The sequence below is a fragment of the Ammospiza nelsoni genome, chromosome 19, assembly GCF_027579445.1.
Source record: "Ammospiza nelsoni isolate bAmmNel1 chromosome 19, bAmmNel1.pri, whole genome shotgun sequence".
NCBI lineage: Eukaryota > Metazoa > Chordata > Aves > Passeriformes > Passerellidae > Ammospiza > Ammospiza nelsoni.
In genome coordinates, this window is record NC_080651.1 from 5,060,778 (window position 1) to 5,082,942 (window position 22,165).

General features: G+C 43.0%; 1 protein-coding gene across 1 annotated transcript; it reads left to right on the forward strand.

Moving 5' to 3' along the window:
* The first annotated feature begins 2,296 nt into the window (after positions 1 to 2,296).
* On the forward strand, positions 2,297 to 17,660 carry LOC132081805 (myosin-1B-like). Its single transcript, XM_059485726.1, has 39 exons — positions 2,297 to 2,340; positions 3,254 to 3,491; positions 3,579 to 3,722; positions 3,814 to 3,970; positions 4,567 to 4,594; positions 4,692 to 4,806; positions 4,886 to 4,978; positions 5,077 to 5,140; positions 5,225 to 5,323; positions 5,429 to 5,532; positions 5,619 to 5,757; positions 6,104 to 6,222; positions 6,314 to 6,463; positions 7,035 to 7,205; positions 7,447 to 7,753; positions 7,927 to 8,009; positions 8,427 to 8,514; positions 8,600 to 8,717; positions 9,378 to 9,501; positions 9,584 to 9,720; positions 9,825 to 10,080; positions 11,008 to 11,250; positions 11,356 to 11,532; positions 11,618 to 11,763; positions 11,851 to 11,941; positions 12,027 to 12,416; positions 12,532 to 12,658; positions 12,895 to 13,013; positions 13,262 to 13,458; positions 13,824 to 14,007; positions 14,094 to 14,259; positions 14,433 to 14,557; positions 14,740 to 15,048; positions 15,190 to 15,393; positions 16,057 to 16,182; positions 16,277 to 16,447; positions 16,539 to 16,643; positions 16,786 to 16,881; positions 17,388 to 17,660. Exons 2-39 carry the CDS (start codon positions 3,288 to 3,290, stop codon positions 17,538 to 17,540), a joined length of 5,829 nt encoding a protein of 1,942 aa, XP_059341709.1. The 5' UTR covers positions 2,297 to 2,340; positions 3,254 to 3,287; the 3' UTR covers positions 17,541 to 17,660.
* The last annotated feature ends 4,505 nt before the right edge of the window (positions 17,661 to 22,165 follow it).

The window sequence follows — 22,165 nt, forward strand, 5'->3', positions numbered from 1 at the left end:
CATCTCTATAATCACAGAAGTAGAACCCTCACTTCTCTGTATTTATGAATCTTTTTTCCATCCACAAATGAAAAACCTTTATGCAATCCTTTCCAAAATTAAAAAACAGCAGAAAATAGCTTAAGCACAAGTTGACACTATTTCATCCTAGTTAAAAATACTCTGTAAAAGTCTGAAATATTATGGGCTCATGAGATGTCACAAAGATGGAAAAATATTCAGAAAATTCAAAGAACATGAAGAGGCAAGACAATCTATGAGAAACTCAGAGTCCTAGAATGGCTTTGGGCCAGATGTTGTACTCATTGCAGGAAAAAAAATAGATGAGGCGCTATTTCCTGAACAAGGCAGATGAAAATCAGTAGTCCTTTAATCTCAGGCTTCTAGGTTTGGAAGAAACAGAAAAACAAGTCATCTGTCATTCCTTCTTGAATCTGTTGCCTTCCCAGATGATTCCCATTACTCTAGGAGGTGAAACAAAATGCAAGATATCAAACTGACAGAAAGGATGATATACTACAAATGTAACCTTTGAACCAGTGCACTGGAATCCATGTCATCCTCTTTAATTGACATGTGTAGAGAACCCAGGAGGGAAATTGAATTATGAGGAATCATTTTGCAGCTGCAACTAGACACCTAAACACAGTAATAACTGTAAAAGGAGATATTGGATGGGAGCTTTCCTATGGCTGTATGGCTCTCAGCTGGAGAGCTTTAAGTCCCCACAACTCAGGAGTCAGCAGTAAGAGACAAGTTTATCAAAAACCTGCAAATTCATCTTAATTTCATGTGACACATAAAGAACAGTCAAGTCTATTCTTTGTTAAGGTATTTTTTGTGTGCCGGAGGCTGATGTTTTCTTCAGTGACAGTTCTACAAACACACAATATTATTTTTCAAACAGAAATTATCTCCACATATATTTTTCAGAAAGGCATAGGCAATCTCTTAAAAGAATACATGATCTCAGATATTTCAGTCATGCATGCAGTGTTATAAGCACACAAATGTTCTTTAAAGAAGTGAGTTGAGAAGGCTGGTCATCGTTCTCACATTGTTTCAGTTTCCTGATGTTTGAGAGAAAATGCAAGTCTTCACAATATGATAGATAAACACCATATCCCAGCTCCATGGAAGAACTTTGAACAGCAGATCTTTCCTAATTCTTTGCAAAGGAAATGCAAAACCTTCCAGGAATTCTCTATATTTCAGTGGCATTTTTGTTGGTGCTTGGGAAGGCTGGAGGAGGACAGCTTGGGATCTTAATCCCATTCTTGCATTTGTTAACCACAGCCACTGTCCAAGGTTTCTAAAATAGACATTGGTGAGTTAAAACTGCCAATAAATCTAAAAGATGAAAGTTATAAAATGCATCCTTAGGAATTCCTGTTAATGTGATCTCACTGCAATTTCTGATGGACACACATCAGAGCAAACCAGCACAGCCAGAGATGGAGAATGACAAAATAATACCTTTAAAATTGAATTTCAAATCATAGCCACTCAGTAATACTTCAGAAAAAGGGAAAAAATGTAATTAAACGTATGAATCAAGGGGAATAATCTGTCTTGTCTGATATTTTGAAAGTACCCACCAAAAAGCTAAGGAGTTGTAAATAAGTACAGTTACACAAGCAGGACTTGGTCATCCAGTCTTGGAATTAGATTATACCAGATTACTTCTATTCTTTATTTCCAGAATATTTTAGAATAGGTTCCCTCCAAAGCTCATGAAATAGTAATCCTTCTAACTTCTGCTGAGTCCTGAGACACACAAATCTTATATGTCAAAGAGCAATTAACAGGAGAAGAGAAGCCAACAATTCCAAGATCCAGTGTCGTGCTCTTTTTGCTGGGCTGCACTTCCTCCTTCCTAGATTCCTAGTCATAATATTTATAGGAGATTTATTCACATAGCTAGGAAGACCTCAAATATTTCTAAATATATCCACAAGCACTCAGTCAAGTTTGCCAAACAATGCTTTGCCAAAAATTTTTTGACCTAAGAAAGAGGAGGAGGGAATTGAATGTGCAAACCAGAACCTATAAAAGTGCTGGTAGGACAAGCCTGTTCTGCCTCTGTGGAAGGATTAAAGGTAAGAATAGGGACAGTAGGGTGCTGGCAGAACCCCACAGCATTCCTGCTGCCTGTGGAACTGCTTTCCTCAAAGCACTGTCTGTGTCAATAGGCATGTTCCCTCTCTGTTGAAGTCACTGGCACGTTTTTGCCCTGTGGCTTATTCTTGGGAGTTTGTTCAAAGATAAGAAAGAAGTTGTCACTTCTCTTTTTCAGTATTGACCAGCTTCCAGGCTTAGAGTCTACTGGTGATACAAGAGGTAAGACTGATTTACTTACTCCATAGGAACAGACTCCAGGTTTGCCTTTTAAATGATTTCTAAGGCCACTTCCCATAACCCTTTACATCTGTGCACGCTAAAGCAGTGCAATTCTACCTGAGCTGTGCTGTCTAAAAGGGCAAATTTCCTTTTATAACTGTGCTGGATGATTTGTTTGGAGCCTGCTGGGAAATAATTGACCACTTACACACAGAACTCTTAAAAGGAGATTGACTGTGAACAGGAACCCAGGAAAGAAAAGGTGAATGAGGAGCATGTATATAGTTAAGATTTTGTCAAATCCCTCCAAATGCTTTATATTGAGAAGTTTTCATTTTTCTATACAAGTTCATATTAAAGGGTGAGCTTGAACAGGAAAAGGCAGAACAATTGGAGAAAACAAAACTCTGATTTCTCTACAGAGGGAAAAGGTTTGCATAGACAACTCAGACCTCTGTTTCTGCTTACTCCACATCTGTTCCCTGATGATACTCCATCTCTATAATTGGCACAAATTACAAGGGCTGAAATGAGAGAGAGAGAAAGAATAGAAGTGGGCTTTCATAATTTTGATAACATGACTTCTCTTGCTATCTCTTCTGATTCTGCTTGGTGTTTCTGCTGCATATTTGATTACCACTGAATCTGCCAATCAATCTAATTTTCTACATTGCCTTCTAAAACACAATGAGATCTAATTAACTGAAACTGTAAACTGGAAAAAGGGGAAAAAACTTGACCTCAATCAAACACACCTAGCTTCTTTAAGATTAAAGTGAATGAAAAGTATCTAAGGTAAACAGCAGGTAAAGCAGGAAGACTATAATTACAGGCACAGCAGAACACTGCACAGCCTAAGGTTGCTGCTAAAAACAAATTTCCCCCTTCACTCAGAACCGCCTCTCCATTTCAGCGCCGTGCCTTGCAGCACGCGGTAAACGGCAGCCATGTCTTCGGACGCTGAGATGGCCATCTTTGGGGAGGCGGCTCCTTACCTCCGAAAGTCAGAGAAGGAGAGAATTGAGGCCCAGAACAAACCTTTCGATGCCAAGTCATCTGTCTTCGTGGTACATGCAAAGGAGTCCTATGTGAAGAGCACTATCACGAGCAGGGAATCGGGCAAAGTCACGGTCAAGACTGAAGGGGGAGAGGTGCGTAAAATACAAAATTTATGAAGAGCAGTTCATTCTCACTCTAGCTCTTAGCTGACATACATGTATCTTCCTGCACTCTGACAGACCCTGACTGTGAAAGAAGATCAAATCTTCTCCATGAACCCTCCCAAGTATGACAAAATCGAGGACATGGCCATGATGACCCACCTGCACGAACCCGCTGTGCTGTACAACCTCAAAGAGCGTTACGCAGCCTGGATGATCTACGTAAGTGGCAGCAGCAGCTTCCTCTGGGCAGCCTCAGGAGCTGCTGGGCCAGGCTCAGGGCAAGGCAACGTGCTGTGTCCCTTCCTTGCAGACCTACTCGGGTCTCTTCTGCGTCACTGTCAACCCCTACAAGTGGCTGCCGGTGTACAACCCCGAGGTGGTGTTGGCCTACCGAGGCAAGAAGCGCCAGGAGGCCCCTCCACACATCTTCTCCATCTCTGACAATGCCTATCAGTTCATGCTGACTGGTGAGTGGCTCTCATCATAAGCACAACTCTTCTGCTTTGTCTTGAAAAAACCCTCTCATGAAAAATGAAATAGGATTGTGTAGAGTGGCTTCTTTTGCTTCTGCCTTTTTCATTCCTTTCTTCCTCTGTGCTGTTGAGTTCCAAAGTGTTATCCATGAGCAGGATTCCTTTGTCATAGGTCTTTATTCTCTCTTTCTCTGCTGCTGTAAAAACAGTCTGTGTAGCAGAAAATTAAAATGATTTCCTGTATGCAGGAGAAGGAAAACACTATAAACCAAAATAGAGGAGCAGCATATGGCTCTTCAAGGGTTTTCTATGTCCATGGCAAAGACTTATAGAATAGCAGAATGTTTTGTTCTGGAAGGGATTTTTAAAAATGTCATGGGCCTTCCCTATGACATTTGGAGGAACATTTGTGAATATGTTTCAAGAAAGAGTGCAAGTGCAAATAACTTTGAAAGGAATTGAAATGGCAAAAATTACTTAGGAGTAAACAAAGAAAAAAATGCAGGTTTTTTTTTGACATAACTTACATTATTTTCAGTATTTTTGAGTTCTTCATTTACAAAGTCTACTTGTTTCTGCCTTGTTCACAGATCGGGAGAACCAGTCCATCCTGATCACGTAGGTACCCCCCTGCGCGGGTCCCCACAGGGCTGCCCGGTGCCAGGGCCCCTCCTGCCTGACCACGCACCCTCTGCTTCTCTCTTGGCTTTGGCAGCGGAGAATCCGGGGCCGGGAAGACTGTGAACACCAAGCGTGTCATCCAGTACTTTGCAACAATTGCAGCCAGTGGAGACAAGAAAAAGGAGGAGCAGCCCTCAGGCAAAATGCAGGTGAGGTCCCAGGGCTGGAAGCCTGCAACTACTCAATTTCTTGATGAACTAGATCATGACGAGAAGACTTCTATTCTAGGGGACACTTGAGGATCAAATCATCAGTGCTAACCCACTGCTGGAGGCCTTTGGAAATGCCAAGACTGTGAGGAACGACAACTCCTCACGCTTTGTGAGTTATTAATTGGTACAACTGTCAACACCAATTGGAATATTCTTGCTGTCCAGATTGGTAAAATAAATCTCATTTGACTTTCCTGCTGCTTTCAGGGTAAATTCATCAGAATCCATTTTGGTGCCACAGGCAAACTGGCTTCTGCTGATATTGAAACATGTAAGACACCTTTCTGGCCTGATCCCCCTTCCCTCCAGCCTTCCCCACTTCTTGTGCTTGACTGTGTCCTACCTTCCTTGCCAGATCTGCTGGAGAAGTCCAGAGTCACTTTCCAGCTCAAGGCGGAAAGGAGCTACCACATCTTTTATCAGATCATGTCCAACAAGAAGCCAGAGCTGATTGGTAGGAAAGATCACTAACTCCTCCATGCAAATGTCATGGAACAACTTTGAATTCTTTTCTGTGACAATTACATTTGACATGGCTCGGTTTTGTTCTTCTTTTCAGAGATGTTACTGATCACCACCAACCCCTATGACTACTTGTACGTGAGTCAAGGTGAGATCACAGTTCCCAGCATTAACGACCAGGAAGAGCTGATGGCCACTGATGTGAGTAGCAGAAGTTTTCTCATGTGAAGTTTCATTTCTCTGTCCTTTAACAGCTGGGGTACTCACCTTAATAACTCTTTTGTCAGAGTGCCATAGACATCCTGGGCTTCAGTGCTGATGAGAAAACAGCCATCTACAAGCTGACAGGGGCTGTCATGCACTATGGGAACCTGAAGTTCAAGCAGAAGCAACGAGAGGAGCAGGCAGAGCCTGATGGCACTGAAGGTACCAGCACAACCCATCCCAGAGCACAGGAGATAGTGAACACTCACTGAGTTGAAGGCAGCATGTAAGGGTCAGAATGATTGACTCAGCCTGTGCATTTCCCCAGTGCCAGTATTGTAGAATAGCAGTGGGTCCTACCCAGAGGACTTCTCTGGAGGAACCCAAATCAGATTATTTTGAATAACGCATATTGTAAGGTCCAGTGTCTTCCAAAGAGTGCTGCCGTTATTGCCTATCCTTTTTTTATCTTTAATAATATTTTGTTTTTTACTGGAATTGCCCTTTTGATATATTTTTTAAAGGAATAGTAATGTCTGCTTTAACAACCAATTGTTTTGATGTTCAGTTGCTGACAAGGCTGCCTACCTGATGGGTCTGAACTCAGCAGACCTGCTCAAGGCTCTCTGCTACCCCCGAGTCAAGGTGGGGAATGAATACGTGACCAAAGGCCAAACTGTGCAGCAGGTAACAACAACCCCCTGTTTTGTGGATAGGTTCTCTGGACTTTCTCTTTTGTCCTGCATGATAACTACACTCTTTCTGTTTTACATTTTAGGTATACAATTCTGTGGGTGCCCTGGCAAAAGCAGTGTTTGAGAAGATGTTCCTGTGGATGGTTGTTCGTATCAACCAACAGCTGGACACGAAGCAGCCCAGGCAGTACTTCATTGGTGTCCTGGACATTGCTGGCTTTGAGATCTTTGATGTAAGGAGCAGGGGTTTATTAGCATGCTTGTAAAAATCACATTGCTATATGACAAATTTCATCAGAAGGAATGATGCTGATTTGTTGGTGTTTTTTTGTTTTCATTTTTTGTTTTAGTTTTTTTAATAAATGGTTTTACCTTTTATAGTGTATCTAGAGCATTCTGATTCTCACAGGGTTCTAATTGGAAATAGGTTTTTGTTTTATACATAGGCCAATGAAATCCCTAAGTGCAGATTTTCTGCTGAAGGCTTGGCACATGATTAGAAATCAACATTTGTGAATGTTGGGTTGTGTTGTGCTGTGGACTCTCCTGTAACTGAATTAGTGCAGTCTAGTAGATATCAAAGCTGATAAAATCTGAGTTATTACAATTATCTAAGCTTCTAGAGTAATGAATATATGGATAAAATTCAGGTTGACAAACACGGACAGAAATTCCAAACTTCTGGATCAATTAAGATGGAGCTTTTAGAGATCTTCCTGTGTTTGGTACAAATAGGCAGCACTGTTCTTTATCCCTAACTTTCTTAATTTACATTCATAATAATCTTGGTTTGTAATTGTGCAGTTCAACAGCCTGGAGCAGCTGTGCATCAACTTCACCAATGAGAAACTGCAACAGTTCTTCAACCACCACATGTTCGTGCTGGAGCAGGAGGAGTACAAGAAGGAGGGCATTGAATGGGAGTTCATTGACTTTGGCATGGACCTGGCTGCCTGCATTGAGCTCATTGAGAAGGTATTTCTGTAATTCACAATGTCAGGTATTTTCAGAATGCATTTATTTTATATCTATTTCTAAATGCAGCTTGAAATGGTAAATATGATACTGCAGACCCATCAGTTTGTATCATTTTATGATTTGCTGAACAGAACAATCCCTGAGAGCAGCAATATTGTCCCACTCAGGAAGTTTTTTCATCTCTGAGTCTTTCGACCTTTTCACCTTGTCCTCCCTCTTTCCTTGTGATTTCTCCCAGCCCATGGGCATCTTCTCCATCCTGGAAGAGGAGTGCATGTTCCCCAAGGCAACTGACACCTCTTTCAAGAACAAGCTCTATGACCAGCACCTGGGCAAGTCCAACAACTTCCAGAAGCCCAAGCCAGGCAAAGGCAAGGCTGAGGCCCACTTCTCCCTGGTGCACTATGCTGGAACAGTGGATTACAACATCTCTGGGTGGCTTGACAAGAACAAGGACCCTCTGAATGAAACTGTTGTGGGGCTGTATCAGAAGTCATCTCTGAAGACCCTGGCCTTACTCTTTGCCTCTGCTGGAGGAGAGGCAGGTCAGTTCTCTGAAATTCATATTTCCATGTTTATCTATTGACTCTACCAGAGCCATGAACATCAGCTATTGTTCTTTTCCTTGTTCCATTCCTATCATGACTGGTATATACAAAAAACTTGGTCTTTACAAGTTGTAAAGCCATCTTTTTGGTTTTCTTTTGGTGTTCTTCAGAGGCTAGTGGAGGTGGTGGTGGTGGCAAGAAGGGAGGCAAGAAGAAGGGTTCTTCTTTCCAGACTGTCTCAGCTCTTTTCAGGGTGAGTACCAAAGTCATTCTCTCTGCTTCTTTCCTGGTTTGGTTTTTTTTTGTTCGTTATGAGTTGAAGATCGTAAATCCACACTCTAGCTGCAATAAGGCCATTCAACTGCAGGTGTTAACATTTTTCTGTATCAAGAATAATTATTTAGTTATTCATAAATGAGCTGACAACAAGTCAGCTGAGGCCAGCTGAGGAAGGCATAGATATATTCCCCAGTATCATTAAAGCACATTGCGAGGTTTTGTTGCTTTCTCTCCTGCTGAAGAGTGAAAGACGGAAGAAAACTCACATTAATATAGGCTATAGTTAGGAATTACAATTCTGTTAATGTTTTACAAGACTTTTCTCACATCTGAAAGAGTAACTGAGGAGGTACTATGTGTTAACTGAAAACCTTTATTCATGAACCCACAGGAGAATCTGAACAAGCTGATGACCAATCTGCGGAGCACCCATCCACATTTTGTGCGCTGCATCATCCCCAACGAGTCTAAAACACCTGGTAAGCAGAAATAAAAAACAGTGCGATGCTCCTATTATTCTCTATGTTTTAGCATGAATTAACAAATAATTGCCTTGTTGCTTAGGTGCCATGGAGCACGAGCTGGTGCTGCACCAGCTGCGCTGTAACGGCGTGCTGGAAGGGATCAGGATCTGCAGGAAAGGGTTCCCCAGCAGAATCCTCTATGCTGATTTCAAACAGAGGTCAGTTTCCCTTTTGATTTCCATTCTGTCTTTCCTGCCAACTATTTTTTAACACTAGCTCTTTCTGGCTACAATTAGAAGAAAAGGGAATTTTGAGGTGCATAACAAAAGGCACCATATATTGCTTAGAAAAGAAAAATTGTTGAGAAATGAAGAGTGTCAGGTGTCCTCACTGACTGCAGGAGCATCTGAGTATGGAAGCACAGTAGAGCTGCAAGAGCCAGCGATTACAAGATTATAAAATGTAGGCTGGGATTGGTAGCAAAAGGTACTCAGGAAAAATTACAAACCATGAGTTCCTTGGCCATTGTATCAGCTGCAAGTTTCAGGGGAAGAGGTTTTTCTCCAGTACAGAGGGTATAGGAAAGTGGTAATGATTCTCTCAAGCAATTTTCTAGAGAATAGTTTCAGTAAAAGGATAAGGATTGAACTCACTGGAAATCAATGTCTTCTTCATTGTGGCTGGTCACCTAAAGACTGGAAAAGTTTCCTTAAATTTTGTTACCAGGTTAAGACTTCATAAGAATGGTATCTCTAACAAAGGGATGAAATTCCAGTTTCCTCAGCCTGGTTCTGCTGCAAACACTGCTCTTGGTTTCAGTGAAGAGAACGTTCTTATGACTGGACATTGTCTTCCTCCTATTTGCTCCAATTCCACAGATACAAGGTGCTTAATGCCAGTGCCATCCCTGAGGGACAGTTCATCGATAGCAAGAAGGCTTCTGAGAAGCTCCTTGGGTCAATCGATGTGGATCACACCCAGTATAAATTTGGACACACCAAGGTACAACCCTCCCATTCACTGCCTGCCTGGGCTTTGCTCTCTCTACCTGACAGTGATGTGCTGCAATATTGTCTCTCTCAAGGTGTTCTTCAAAGCTGGGCTGCTGGGGCTCCTGGAGGAGATGAGAGATGAGAAGCTGGCAGAGCTCATCACCCGCACCCAGGCCAGGTGCAGGGGCTTCCTGATGAGGGTGGAATACCGCAGAATGGTGGAGCGCAGGTACACCTTCCCCTTCTTCACTTGAAGTGTCATTCTGCTTGGGGGCGAAGTATTGACACTCATCAGACTGAGAATATTGATTGTACATTTTAATTTTGCCTCAGAGAGTCCATCTTCTGCATCCAGTACAACGTTCGCTCATTCATGAATGTCAAACACTGGCCATGGATGAAGCTGTTCTTCAAGATCAAGCCCTTGCTGAAAAGTGCAGAGTCTGAGAAGGAGATGGCCAACATGAAGGGAGAGTTTGAGAAAACCAAGGAGGAGCTTGCAAAGTCTGAGGCAAAGCGGAAGGAGCTGGAGGAGAAAATGGCCTCTCTAATGCAGGAGAAGAATGACCTGCAGCTCCAAGTGCAATCTGTAAGTATCATTAGTGTATTTTTCTGGGTACTCTCACAGCACACAAATCTCATGTTACACAATAAATTATCTGATAAAATATTTTAATATGAATAATGGAAGATAGAGTTCAGACCATTCAGTGTCACCATTATAATAGGAGTTCTAGCTTGGGAATGGCTTTTGAAGCATGTATGCACATGGGGCTGTTTCTCCAGGCATGCAATACAAGTGTGGTTACTGGAGAGTTAGAATTTACAGTTAGTAGTCTGTGGAACAATTATTTGACAACTTTCTCTGTTTCAGTTAGTTGCCTAAAGACCTCTATGCCATTTTTTATGATACATTTTATGTCACTTGTCTTTCTGCAATCACTTTTCTAGGAGGATGCAAAAACCCTCTGCATTCTGTCCCAACCCTATATGTACCTCCTAAGTCCTTTGGGAGATCAGGGCATTGTTCAATATTTAAAGATTACCTTTTGTATTTAGATGTTTGCTACACAGATTCAAAATAAACTCAGGTTTAAATTGAAATCTCTAATTGCACCTTGACTATATATCAACTTATCTCACTCAAAGAAAATTAATTCAATGTCAGTCTTGTCAAGAAAAGCTTATGAAAAAATAAAGAAAAAAAATTTCTCCACATTTTTATACAGAATTTAACTTTCAGAGAAAGTAATCAAAACTCTTGAAAATAAAAGTACTACTCGATTTTATCATATTATCCATAAGAAAAATAGGAGGGAATAATGGATCAGAGCAAAAAAATGAAATAGAATGAAACCCTACTCTGATTTAAAAGAGTCTATGCAAGAACCAACTTCCTAGAAGAAAACAAATAAGAATACTTCCATGTTTCTTTTCCTCAGTGAGAAATACCATTTCTCTATTCACATTTTGCAAACAGTTGTGATTATTAAACAAATGAACATTTCTCTACTAGGAAGCAGATGCTTTGGCCGATGCAGAGGAAAGGTGCGACCAGCTCATCAAAACCAAAATCCAGCTGGAAGCCAAAATTAAGGAAGTGACTGAAAGGGCAGAGGATGAAGAAGAAATTAATGCTGAGTTGACAGCCAAGAAGAGGAAACTGGAGGATGAATGTTCAGAGCTGAAGAAAGATATTGATGACCTTGAGCTAACACTGGCCAAGGTGGAAAAGGAAAAACATGCCACTGAAAACAAGGTATGAGGTAGAACCTGTCACTCGCACTCCAGAAAAGAGCCATGTGCTATAACTGGACTTCTGTAGCTAGTTCCTTTATTTATATTTGCTCCCTTCTTCTCAAAGGTGAAAAACCTGACTGAGGAGATGGCAGCTCTGGACGAGACCATTGCCAAGCTGACAAAGGAGAAGAAAGCCCTCCAAGAGGCACATCAGCAGACCCTGGATGACCTGCAGGCAGAGGAGGACAAAGTCAATACTCTGACCAAATCCAAGACCAAGCTGGAACAGCAAGTGGATGATGTAAGCACACAGATATAGAACAGGAAGAGGACAGGTATGGAGTCCAAGCTGGCTGGCAGAGCCCTGATGGTCTTGCTGTGTTTAGCTGGAAGGGTCCCTGGAGCAAGAGAAGAAACTGCGCATGGACCTGGAGAGAGCAAAGAGGAAGCTGGAAGGAGACCTGAAGCTGGCCCAGGACAGCATCATGGATTTGGAGAATGATAAGCAGCAGCTGGATGAGAAACTGAAGAAGTAAGTGTGGCTCTGGGGCACCTGAGTGCTGGGCTGCAGCTCTTGTCTTGTTTCTTTGAACTCTAACACAGTTCACTTGTCCCAAAGGAAAGACTTTGAAATCAGCCAGATCCAGAGTAAAACCGAGGATGAACAAGCCCTGGGCATGCAACTTCAGAAGAAGATCAAGGAGCTGCAGGCAAGTCTCTGTTCCTTTTGCCCTGCCTTGCTCAGGCTCAGGCAGGAGGAGGGCACGGCTGTGAAGGGTCCCTGCTGTTCTGCAGGCCCGCATTGAGGAGCTGGAGGAGGAGATTGAGGCAGAGCGAACCTCTCGCGCTAAAGCAGAGAAGCATCGCGCTGACCTGTCCAGGGAGCTGGAGGAGATCAGTGAGCGCCTGGAAGAAGCAGGAGGGGCCACAGCCGCTCAAATTGATATGAACAAGAAGCGTGAGGCAGAATTCCAGAAGATGCGCCGTGACCTGGAAGAGGCCACGCTGCAGCACGAAGCCACGGCTGCCGCCCTGCGCAAGAAGCACGCGGACAGCACAGCTGAGCTGGGCGAGCAGATCGACAACCTGCAACGCGTGAAGCAGAAGCTGGAGAAGGAGAAGAGTGAGCTGAAGATGGAGATTGATGACTTGGCCAGCAACATGGAGTCTGTCTCCAAAGCCAAGGTACACAATTATTTTATTGGTTCATTGACCCAGTGGAATACAGCACAACTCTTGCTCCTTGCTTTCTTTTAAGTGTGGATTATTAATGCATCGTTTTCCATATTCTAAAACACAGGCCAACCTGGAGAAGATGTGCCGCACTCTGGAAGATCAGCTGAGTGAGATTAAAACCAAGGAAGAGGAGCATCAGCGCATGATCAATGACCTCAATGCTCAAAGAGCTCGTCTGCAGACAGAGTCAGGTGAGACACCCTCATCTACGTATGAAGATCAATAATGTAACAGAGTTTTTGCAAAAAGTACTCTTCTGGGCAAGTGGTTTTTTCAGCACACTTTGTAGCACATCTACTGTGAAGTGCTTGAAATGAGATCATAAGTTTCAGCATGGACTGAAAACTATCTGGTTTTACATCTCCAAATGTTTACAGTGTCACCATCAATGGCCTTAAAACTGTTGTGTATCTGCAAATTTTCTCAGGTGAATATTCACGTCAAGTGGAAGAGAAGGATGCTTTGGTTTCTCAGCTGTCAAGAGGCAAACAGGCTTTCACCCAGCAGATTGAGGAACTCAAGAGGCATCTGGAGGAAGAGATAAAGGTGAGAAGGCTTTTTCCTAAATATATTAAATCGGTTAATCAAAACGATGAAAGGGACAAAAATTACCCCTTAGATAACAGAGTTCAAATTTTCCCATCGAAGCCTTGCTTGTCTTTCCGTGCAGTCTATATGTTAATTCTTTTGCAAATTCACACATCTTACCCATCAAAGATCTTTCTAAGATCTTCTCATTAAGATTTCCCAAGATATTTCCATTCATTTTCCCTCTGTATTTTCTTCTCACCAAGGCCAAGAACGCCCTTGCCCATGGCCTGCAGTCCGCTCGCCATGACTGTGACTTGCTCCGGGAACAATATGAGGAGGAGCAGGAGGCCAAGGCAGAGCTTCAGCGAGCCCTGTCCAAGGCAAATGGTGAAGTGGCCCAGTGGAGAACCAAATACGAGACGGACGCAATTCAGCGCACGGAGGAGCTTGAGGAGGCCAAGTACGTGGGGAATGTGGAGAACACTGGCAAAGAGTAAGGATAGAAATTTGAGGAGCCCACCATGGCATTGTCAGGAAGAAATCAGTGTTCTGCTTTGAGTGCTGTCACAAAGAGACAAAATATGACAGAAAGCAGGGACACATTGGGGAAAAGCAGAAAGATCCAGAATAGCAGAGAGAGGCCAGCAGAGAGAGAACTGCTGCAAGATTGTTCCTGAATTCAGCCATGGAAATACAGTGGCTGTCTGGGAAAAGTCTTACACCTCTCTGTGAATGTGGATCACACAATACCAAGAGGCTAAGTTTAGCCTTGTGAAAAATGTGATGCTTCATGCCACAGTCTTACTTATGATTACTGCTTTCCAGGAAGAAACTGGCCCAGCGCCTGCAGGATGCAGAGGAACATGTTGAGGCTGTCAATTCCAAATGTGCCTCCCTGGAAAAGACAAAGCAGAGGCTGCAGAATGAAGTGGAGGACCTGATGATTGATGTGGAGAGATCCAATGCTGCCTGTGCTGCTCTGGATAAGAAGCAGAAGAACTTTGACAAGGTCTTTTGGCCTCCAGCACCAGCACTCCTGGCCAGAGCAGGGCCCTGTGAGGGCCACAGCCCTACTCACCCCCCATTTCTCTACAGGTCCTGGCAGAATGGAAGCAGAAGTATGAGGAAACGCAGGCTGAGCTGGAGGCCTCGCAGAAGGAGTCGCGCTCTCTGAGCACGGAGCTGTTCAAGATGAAGAATGCCTATGAGGAGTCCTTGGACCACCTGGAAACAATGAAGCGGGAGAACAAGAACTTGCAGCGTAAGTCCCTGGCCCTCTGCTCCTCCCTGGCCTTTCTCACAAGCTTGTCTGTCTGCCACACTTAACAGCTCTGGGCCTGCAGGGATAAGATCTTGCCTGGCACCTTGGTAGGCCAGAGCCTTTCTCCGTTCTGCTCTGTGCCTGACCATGGCGCTTTTCTCCCTTCCTTGCAGAGGAGATTTCCGACCTCACGGAGCAGATTGCAGAGGGAGGAAAGGCAGTTCATGAGCTGGAGAAAGTGAAGAAGCAGATTGAGCAGGAGAAATCTGAACTGCAAGCCTCCCTGGAGGAAGCTGAGGTACATGACCGTATACTGGTGTCTGCAGGAAAGAAATGAGGAGATAGGGCTAGCAAGGCCTGGTTGGCCTCTCTTCTTTCTGGGGAGTGCAGACAACTAAAATCTCACAAAATATTTTGTAATTCCCTAGAATGTAAGAAGAACTTTCATCAATTTAACAATGTTTGTGTCCACTTTTCCAGGCCTCCCTGGAACATGAGGAGGGGAAGATCCTGCGCCTGCAGCTTGAGCTCAACCAAGTGAAGTCTGAGATTGACAGGAAGATAGCAGAGAAAGATGAGGAGATTGACCAGATGAAGAGAAACCACCTACGAGTTGTGGACTCGATGCAGAGCACCCTGGATGCTGAGATCAGGAGCAGGAATGAAGCCCTGAGGCTGAAGAAGAAGATGGAGGGAGACCTGAATGAAATGGAGATCCAACTGAGCCATGCCAACCGCCAGGCTGCAGAGGCACAGAAGAACCTGAGAAACACTCAGGCAGTGCTGAAGGTATGGCACAATGTGCTGATTTTTGACAGAGCTAAATTTTTTTCCTCTGTTACAAGTCTTTCAGTTCTAAGTTGATGGGAAAATATGAAATACAAAAATAGAAAGCACACACCTCCCAGTCTGTTGTGTCTCTCTTTCCAGGACACCCAGCTGCACCTGGATGATGCTGTGAGAGCACAGGATGACCTGAAGGAGCAGGTGGCCATGGTGGAGCGCAGAGCAAACCTGCTGCAGGCTGAAGTTGAGGAGCTCCGGGCAGCCCTGGAGCAGACGGAGCGGTCGAGGAAATTGGCTGAGCAGGAGCTTCTGGATGCAAGTGAGAGAGTTCAGCTCCTCCATAGTCAGGTCAGTTAATAAGCATAGTTAATATTTATAGTATTGCTCCATACATATAAATGAACTTACGACTGGAAGAGTTATAACAGTATCTTGTTAAATACAGGATCTTTCACAGTAAATAAGAAGTAATAGATGATAGATGATAGATAATATCAAGATTTTTTTTTCAGATGTAGATAGAATATGAATTCCAAGTAGACTACAGTATAGATACCTTAATAAATCCGGAGAAGTTTGTAAAGTTCTTACTCTTTTACTTGAGTTCAACACCTTTCACATTTCCATTTGGGACTTTAAAGGCAAATGTAGGCTGATCATGAACAAAATAGGACTACACTAACTCTGTCATTATTGTAATTTAACAATGTCACTATCAGTATTCTATAGAACCGTCTCAAAGTTTTATGGTCACTACAGTGAAAATGGTAAGGAAAACATTTTTTTTTCATTTTTCAGCGTAAATTCCTTCTTTGTTGTCTGAGAAAAGACTTCTTAGAGGATGCTCATGAAATACATCATACCTGAGAAATTAATAGCTACAACAGTAGTTCTCTTGGAATCCAATGTGACCTGATGGCACAATCTACATTAAAAAGAAATACTTATGCTGTACTTGATATGATACTGCAAGCTAACAAAACAAAAAGTCATGTTCATGCTCTTCAACAGAACACCAGTTTGATCAACACCAAGAAGAAGCTGGAAACGGACATTTCCCAGATCCAGAGTGAAATGGAGGATACCATCCAGGAAGCCCGCAATGCTGAGGAGAAGGCCAAGAAGGCCATCACAGATGTGAGTTGGGCGCTCCTGGCATTGCTGATGGTGAATGTACTCTGCCCAAAATATCTCCAGCCCCAAAATGGCTTCGACCTTTTGTTCTGATCAGGCGGCCATGATGGCAGAAGAGCTGAAGAAGGAGCAGGACACCAGTGCCCACCTGGAGAGGATGAAGAAGAACCTGGACCAGACGGTGAAGGACCTGCAGCACCGTTTGGAAGAGGCCGAGCAGCTGGCCCTGAAGGGAGGGAAGAAGCAGATCCAGAAGCTGGAGGCCAGGGTGTGTAGGGCTGGGGCTGTGCCTGAGGGAGCGTGTCCCTCCTTGGAGAGACATTGGCAGGGCAGCTGCAGGGCTGGGCTTGTCCTTGCAGGTGCGGGAGCTGGAAGGGGAGGTTGATGCTGAGCAGAAGCGCAGCGCTGAAGCCGTGAAGGGTGTGCGCAAGTACGAGCGCAGGGTGAAGGAACTCACCTACCAGGTAAGGCAGGAGCTCTCCTGCTCTCACCGGACTTTCTCACAGTGAGTCACATTTTGCACAATCCATCCCCAAGGGGAATTGTTAACCTCACATGATGCAGAACCAAGAATTGACTCTCTAATCTGTTTACCAACTGCTTTAGTCTGAGGAAGACAGGAAGAATGTGCTGAGGCTGCAGGATCTGGTGGACAAGCTGCAAATGAAAGTGAAATCCTACAAGAGACAAGCTGAGGAGGCTGTAAGTACCTATTTGTCCAAACCAGACTTTCTTCTGGTGGAGGTGGAATTCTGTAGTCATGTTTTTCTTTTCACAGCTTTTTGAAACCTTGACTGTTTTGATGTAACATGGTGATATTTTGATACAATGGGGTTTGTGAGAATAAGACTTGCCGGGTATGGGAGGAAGTACACTTCCCCAGCCCTATATGTTTTGCTGTAGGCCTCATTTCCCAGCTATTTCTTTGCTTCTGCCTTGCCCTGGATGCCAGAAACAGTACAGTCAGTCTGTATATTCAGGACTATTACAGGAACTCTGAATACACCATGCTGTGTATAATATGTTTTTGACATTCCAATATTCTTTTCTCTTCTGACACCCATAACACCCTGAGCAGCTTCTCATCTTGGTTCTGAATCTGCTCTGCTATCCCAGCTGTGGCTTTTGAATTTTTGCTGACCCAGTTTTATGGTAATAAACATCCAACACGCTGCCTGTTGTTTTCCCAACTCCCTTTCCCCACACAGGAGGAGCTGTCCAATGTGAACCTGTCCAAGTTCCGCAAGATCCAGCACGAGCTGGAGGAGGCCGAGGAGCGGGCTGACATTGCAGAGTCACAGGTCAACAAGCTCCGAGCCAAGAGCCGCGAGATTCATAAGAAGATAGAAGAAGAGGAATGAAGTTCCCAAGATTAAAAAGTGACCTGAGGCATGCATAAAGTGTAAACCTCTGTGTTGCTTTCTTTAGTAATTATCATTTATGTCTAGGTAATAAAGAGAGTAGAGACCCTTGCATATGAACAGTGACTATGATGTTTTATTTATTCATTTATTCTAGTATTCATTACTTTTGAAGTACATGTACACAGTTCATCTTCACATTCAAAATTATATCAAACAGCAAAGCATTTTTACATTTGCATTTTAAAAAATACATGAAGAATGGTAATAATTATATGCATTTTTTTTCTCTTGCAATGAGAAGTATGCATTTTTTTTATGGACTAAGACTACATTGTTTCAAGTGATTTTCATCTTCTTAGGAAAAAAAGTAAAATAGCAGGAGCAAAGATTCCTGAAGCATTTAGCATGTGCACACACACACACACACACACACACACACACACACACATATATATAAATTTATATATAACTACACATATATATAATTTTATTTATTGAAAAATATTGGTTTTTTCATTAAGATTAAAAGTATGGGAAACCCAAATTTCATTCCAAATAGTGACAAGCAGTCAAACCAACATGGTGAAGAAGTGGCATGAAGAGATATCCCCACTCCCTTTCTCTGAAATAATTCTATTTCATGCATAGCACAAAATTATATCCATTCACATGAAGGATGAGTGAGAAGAATCCACATTTAAAATATTATAAGAAAAGAAAGAATAGCTAGGACTGAGGACTCTATTTATAATTTCAATGAAACCTTCCACTGCCTTTCTAGGTTCAACCCTTCTGCTCTGTCCACAACCTACCTAACTGTTCTGTCTGTTTATTGTCATTCTCAACATACTGTGCCTGCTCATTTTCCTAAGAATTGATTATTAGCCCACAATACTGTATTTTGCATTGAGCTCAACTAGACAGCCAACATTTATATGCTGATTGGAAATGTAAGATAAAGTAAAACATTGGTTGGGTAAGGTATCTAAATATTGAGCATACTTTACAGATAGGTAAGTAAATTAGATAGTTTAGGAACACATTCAATGTGTCTAAGGGCCTGGTAAATTAGAAGCAAAGCTGGATAGGTTCTCCTGCTGCTGATAAACTTGTTTTTGCCAGACACAGAGTGGGATACTGACATGGTTGGTATTTTGTGTCAAGCTTTAGCAGCTCTCTCAAACTTGCTGTTTATTTAAAGGCAATCCTAAACATCTTTGGGCATCCCACCAGAACTGTCAGTTCCAACTCACCTTCTTATGTCCCTTTTGGATATCCTTTCTAATCTTTACCCAGTCTACAAGCGCAGTAAAACCACTGCTTTAATATTATAAACATTCATAATTAAATATGAAAATAACATTTGAGCAGCAGATGACAGCTGGAGCTGGGAAGGGACACTACTCCATCCATTGCAGAAATGACAGTTTAGGATCCACCACTATCTCTGGGATTTTTGATGCTCCCCCGAACTCTTTGGGCCCCTGCTGCACACTCTGTATGAGCAGGACCTGTCTTCCTTGTGACTCTGGGTATGTCAAACACTGCCCAGCTGCATGGCCCAGCACAGGATGTGTCAGTGTGCTTCTAAGTGCCCTGCTCTTCTAAGGGCTCATCAGAGACCTCCACTAACACATCTCTGGCTTGTTCCCACTGCATTTCAGAAAGGGTGGCGGGGCGAATGAGGGAACTGCGCTTGAGCTGGGCTGCAAAAAGCTCTCTTCTGCTCTTCTAGCACGTTGCATTTCTCCTCCATCCATAGTTTTTTGCTGTGCCAGAACCCTTGTGTGGACAGATCCTGGCTGGAGGTGGGGCCCCACAACACTCCTGCCCACCACAAATGCCACAAAACGGGTGGAAATGCTCCTGGAGCCAGCTTCAAGAGATGCAGGATCCAAAGGGGGCTCTGCCAACACAGCACAGGAGGGAGAACTTTGTTCTGCTAATGCAGATAATAATAGTAGTAATAGTAGTAGTAGTAGTAGTAGTAGTAGTAGTAGTAATAATAATAGTAATAATAATAATAATAATAATAATAATAATAATAATAATAATAATAATAATAATAATAATAGGATTATTATTATTATTACTATTTGTATTTGTATTTCCCCATGTGGCTGCTTACCTACATCCAGCTCCTTCTGCTGCAAAAGCAGGGCATGGGAGGGCAGCTGTGGGAGGTAGGGAGGGGAATAGTGAGAGCAAGACATGGTTGGGCACAACAGGAGGGATGGGAAGCCTCCACCAGGGCCCTGAATTGTAACTATGCCGAGCATTATGGACCCTCCAGGCAGGTGCAAAAGGAATCTGTTTATTGCAAAAGCCAGGCCTATTCAAGCAATTTACTCCAAACATGAAAGTGATGTCTGTCAATCTCCTTCCCACACCCAGGATTACAGTGCCATCACAGAGACACAGACAGCTGAGAGACGAGGAGGAAGGAATTACCTCACTTTCTTATCCAGACCTCTGAGTAGGAGATGCTAAGAGAGACAAGAGCACAACTGGTAATTGGGGAGGCAATATGCTGTGGGACAGGTGAAATTGCTGAGATGTGACTCACTTCAGATTTCCTTGTTTGTAGTAGGAACTGTATTTTGGAAAGTGAAGACCAATACATGAAAAGAAACTAACAAAAAACCAACCAAACAAAACCCCCAAAACACAAACAAAAAACCCCAGCAAACCAACCAGCCAAAAACATCACACTGAAAAAAAACCAACCCAAAACCAACCCCCCCCCCACGCAAACCCTGAAAAAATCCAGATCTGTTGCATGGGAAGGAAATTGCTTCTCAGTAAAGTGAATGGTTCCAGTGCTCTCTTCACCACTCTGATCCTTGTGAACATAGAACATGACCCCTCTTAATCTGGGTGAGGAATATCACAGACATCAGAACAGTAGATTGGTTTTTTACACAAACTATCACGAGGTTCAAATCTCTCTTAAAATAATTGCCTGTCTTCCAGAGCAGCATAGGGTATGAGGTATAGTTTAGAGGATATGAGTTTATTAAATCTTTCCTGGCACACTTATCTTGCAAAAGTAATGCTGAATGACTATCCTATGTTGAGACAGCAGCCATCTCTCCTGATTCCAATGGGGCATATGTCTTAAGTTCAGTACAACACTTCCATAGTGCTGTTCACATGATCTTTGAAAACCTTCAGCTCCAAAAACAAGAATTTGATTCCTGTGCTTTTTGTCTGGATTTAATTGATGACCTTGGGCTTTGAAGCTTTTATCTTTAGGCTAAACTAGTTCTGCTCTTTTATTGCTTCTTTTGTCCATGGTGGCTTGATGTTATCCCACTGGAATCACATCCTGATTTATTTCACAGAATCACAGAATCAGCTAGGTTGGAAAAGACCTATCCTTTGAGATCATTGAATACAACATGACCTAACACCACCTTATCAACTAAACCATGGCACTGAGTGCCACATTGTCTTTTCTTAAACAGCTCCAGGGACTTCCTCTTCTTTATTCAAATATCCTTCCTTATCACTACATTCACACTTATTCTTGCCCCCATTCACTTGCTTTGACTTTGCTCCATTCTAGTCCTTGGTCATTCTTATAATCTCCTGATTCTCACTTCTGTGACTTCTGTCCCTTTTCAGGGGCTTCCTCCTGTACTGGAATTTTTTTCCTCTAGCAGTATCCCTGCCTCTCAGTAGGACCCCTCCTGCTTTTCCTGAGGACTCCGAGTGCTTGCAGCAGGCAGGAGCCTGTGACTTCTCTCCATCCCTACATGTTTCCTACGAGACACACTGGCTCTTACTCTTCACTTTTTCTGTGCGAGTCAGCATCTGATGGATTACAGAACCAATGAAGGCCCTTTCATCTTCTTTAGCACACCCTCCCACTTCCCCCCCCCCCTTCTCAGGCTTTCTTGTCAAATTATTTATAGGACATTGATTCACAGACCTGTTATGTCTAATTATATCCATTCACTTCTAATCTGAATTGCAATTCTGTTAGGAGTTAAGATTGCCAGAAATGTTTTGACCTAAGAAAGAGGAGGTGGTGGCTACATATGCAGATCAGATCCTATAAAAGTACCCTGGGATCTGTGTGTCTTGTCCTTTCTCAGAAATCTCTAAGGTAAGAGTTTCAGGGCTTGGGACTAGGGAGGTTGGGAATGAAGGGAAACTTGCTCTGCATTCCACAAGTTCCAGTGCATTCCTACGGATGCTCACACTCGTTCAATGGGGGTCTGCCAGTGTCAGCTGGGATTTTCAGTCTGCTTTCCAACCATCCATTTGTTTTCAGTCTCTAAATGTTGTCTGGGGTGCAGCAGTAGGAAGAAAGTTACTTATTCTGTTTCTTAATACTGTTCATCTTCCAATCTGCAAGCCTTTGTCTCACAAAAGGTAAGATCTTGATTTATTCACTTTTTAGGGACAGGTAGAGCTGCTGTAAGGCAGGGTTTCTATGCATGTATGATGGAAATCCTGGTTGTCACTGTATTTGTGTCCATTGTAGAAATACAGTATGAGAATTGGGCTGGATTGATATTATTTTTGTCACAAGATTCTTAAAGAGAGTGATCTTTAAAGTACTGATCACCGTGGCATTGCCTACACTCTCTCCAGGGATCTCTAGCAGATACCAG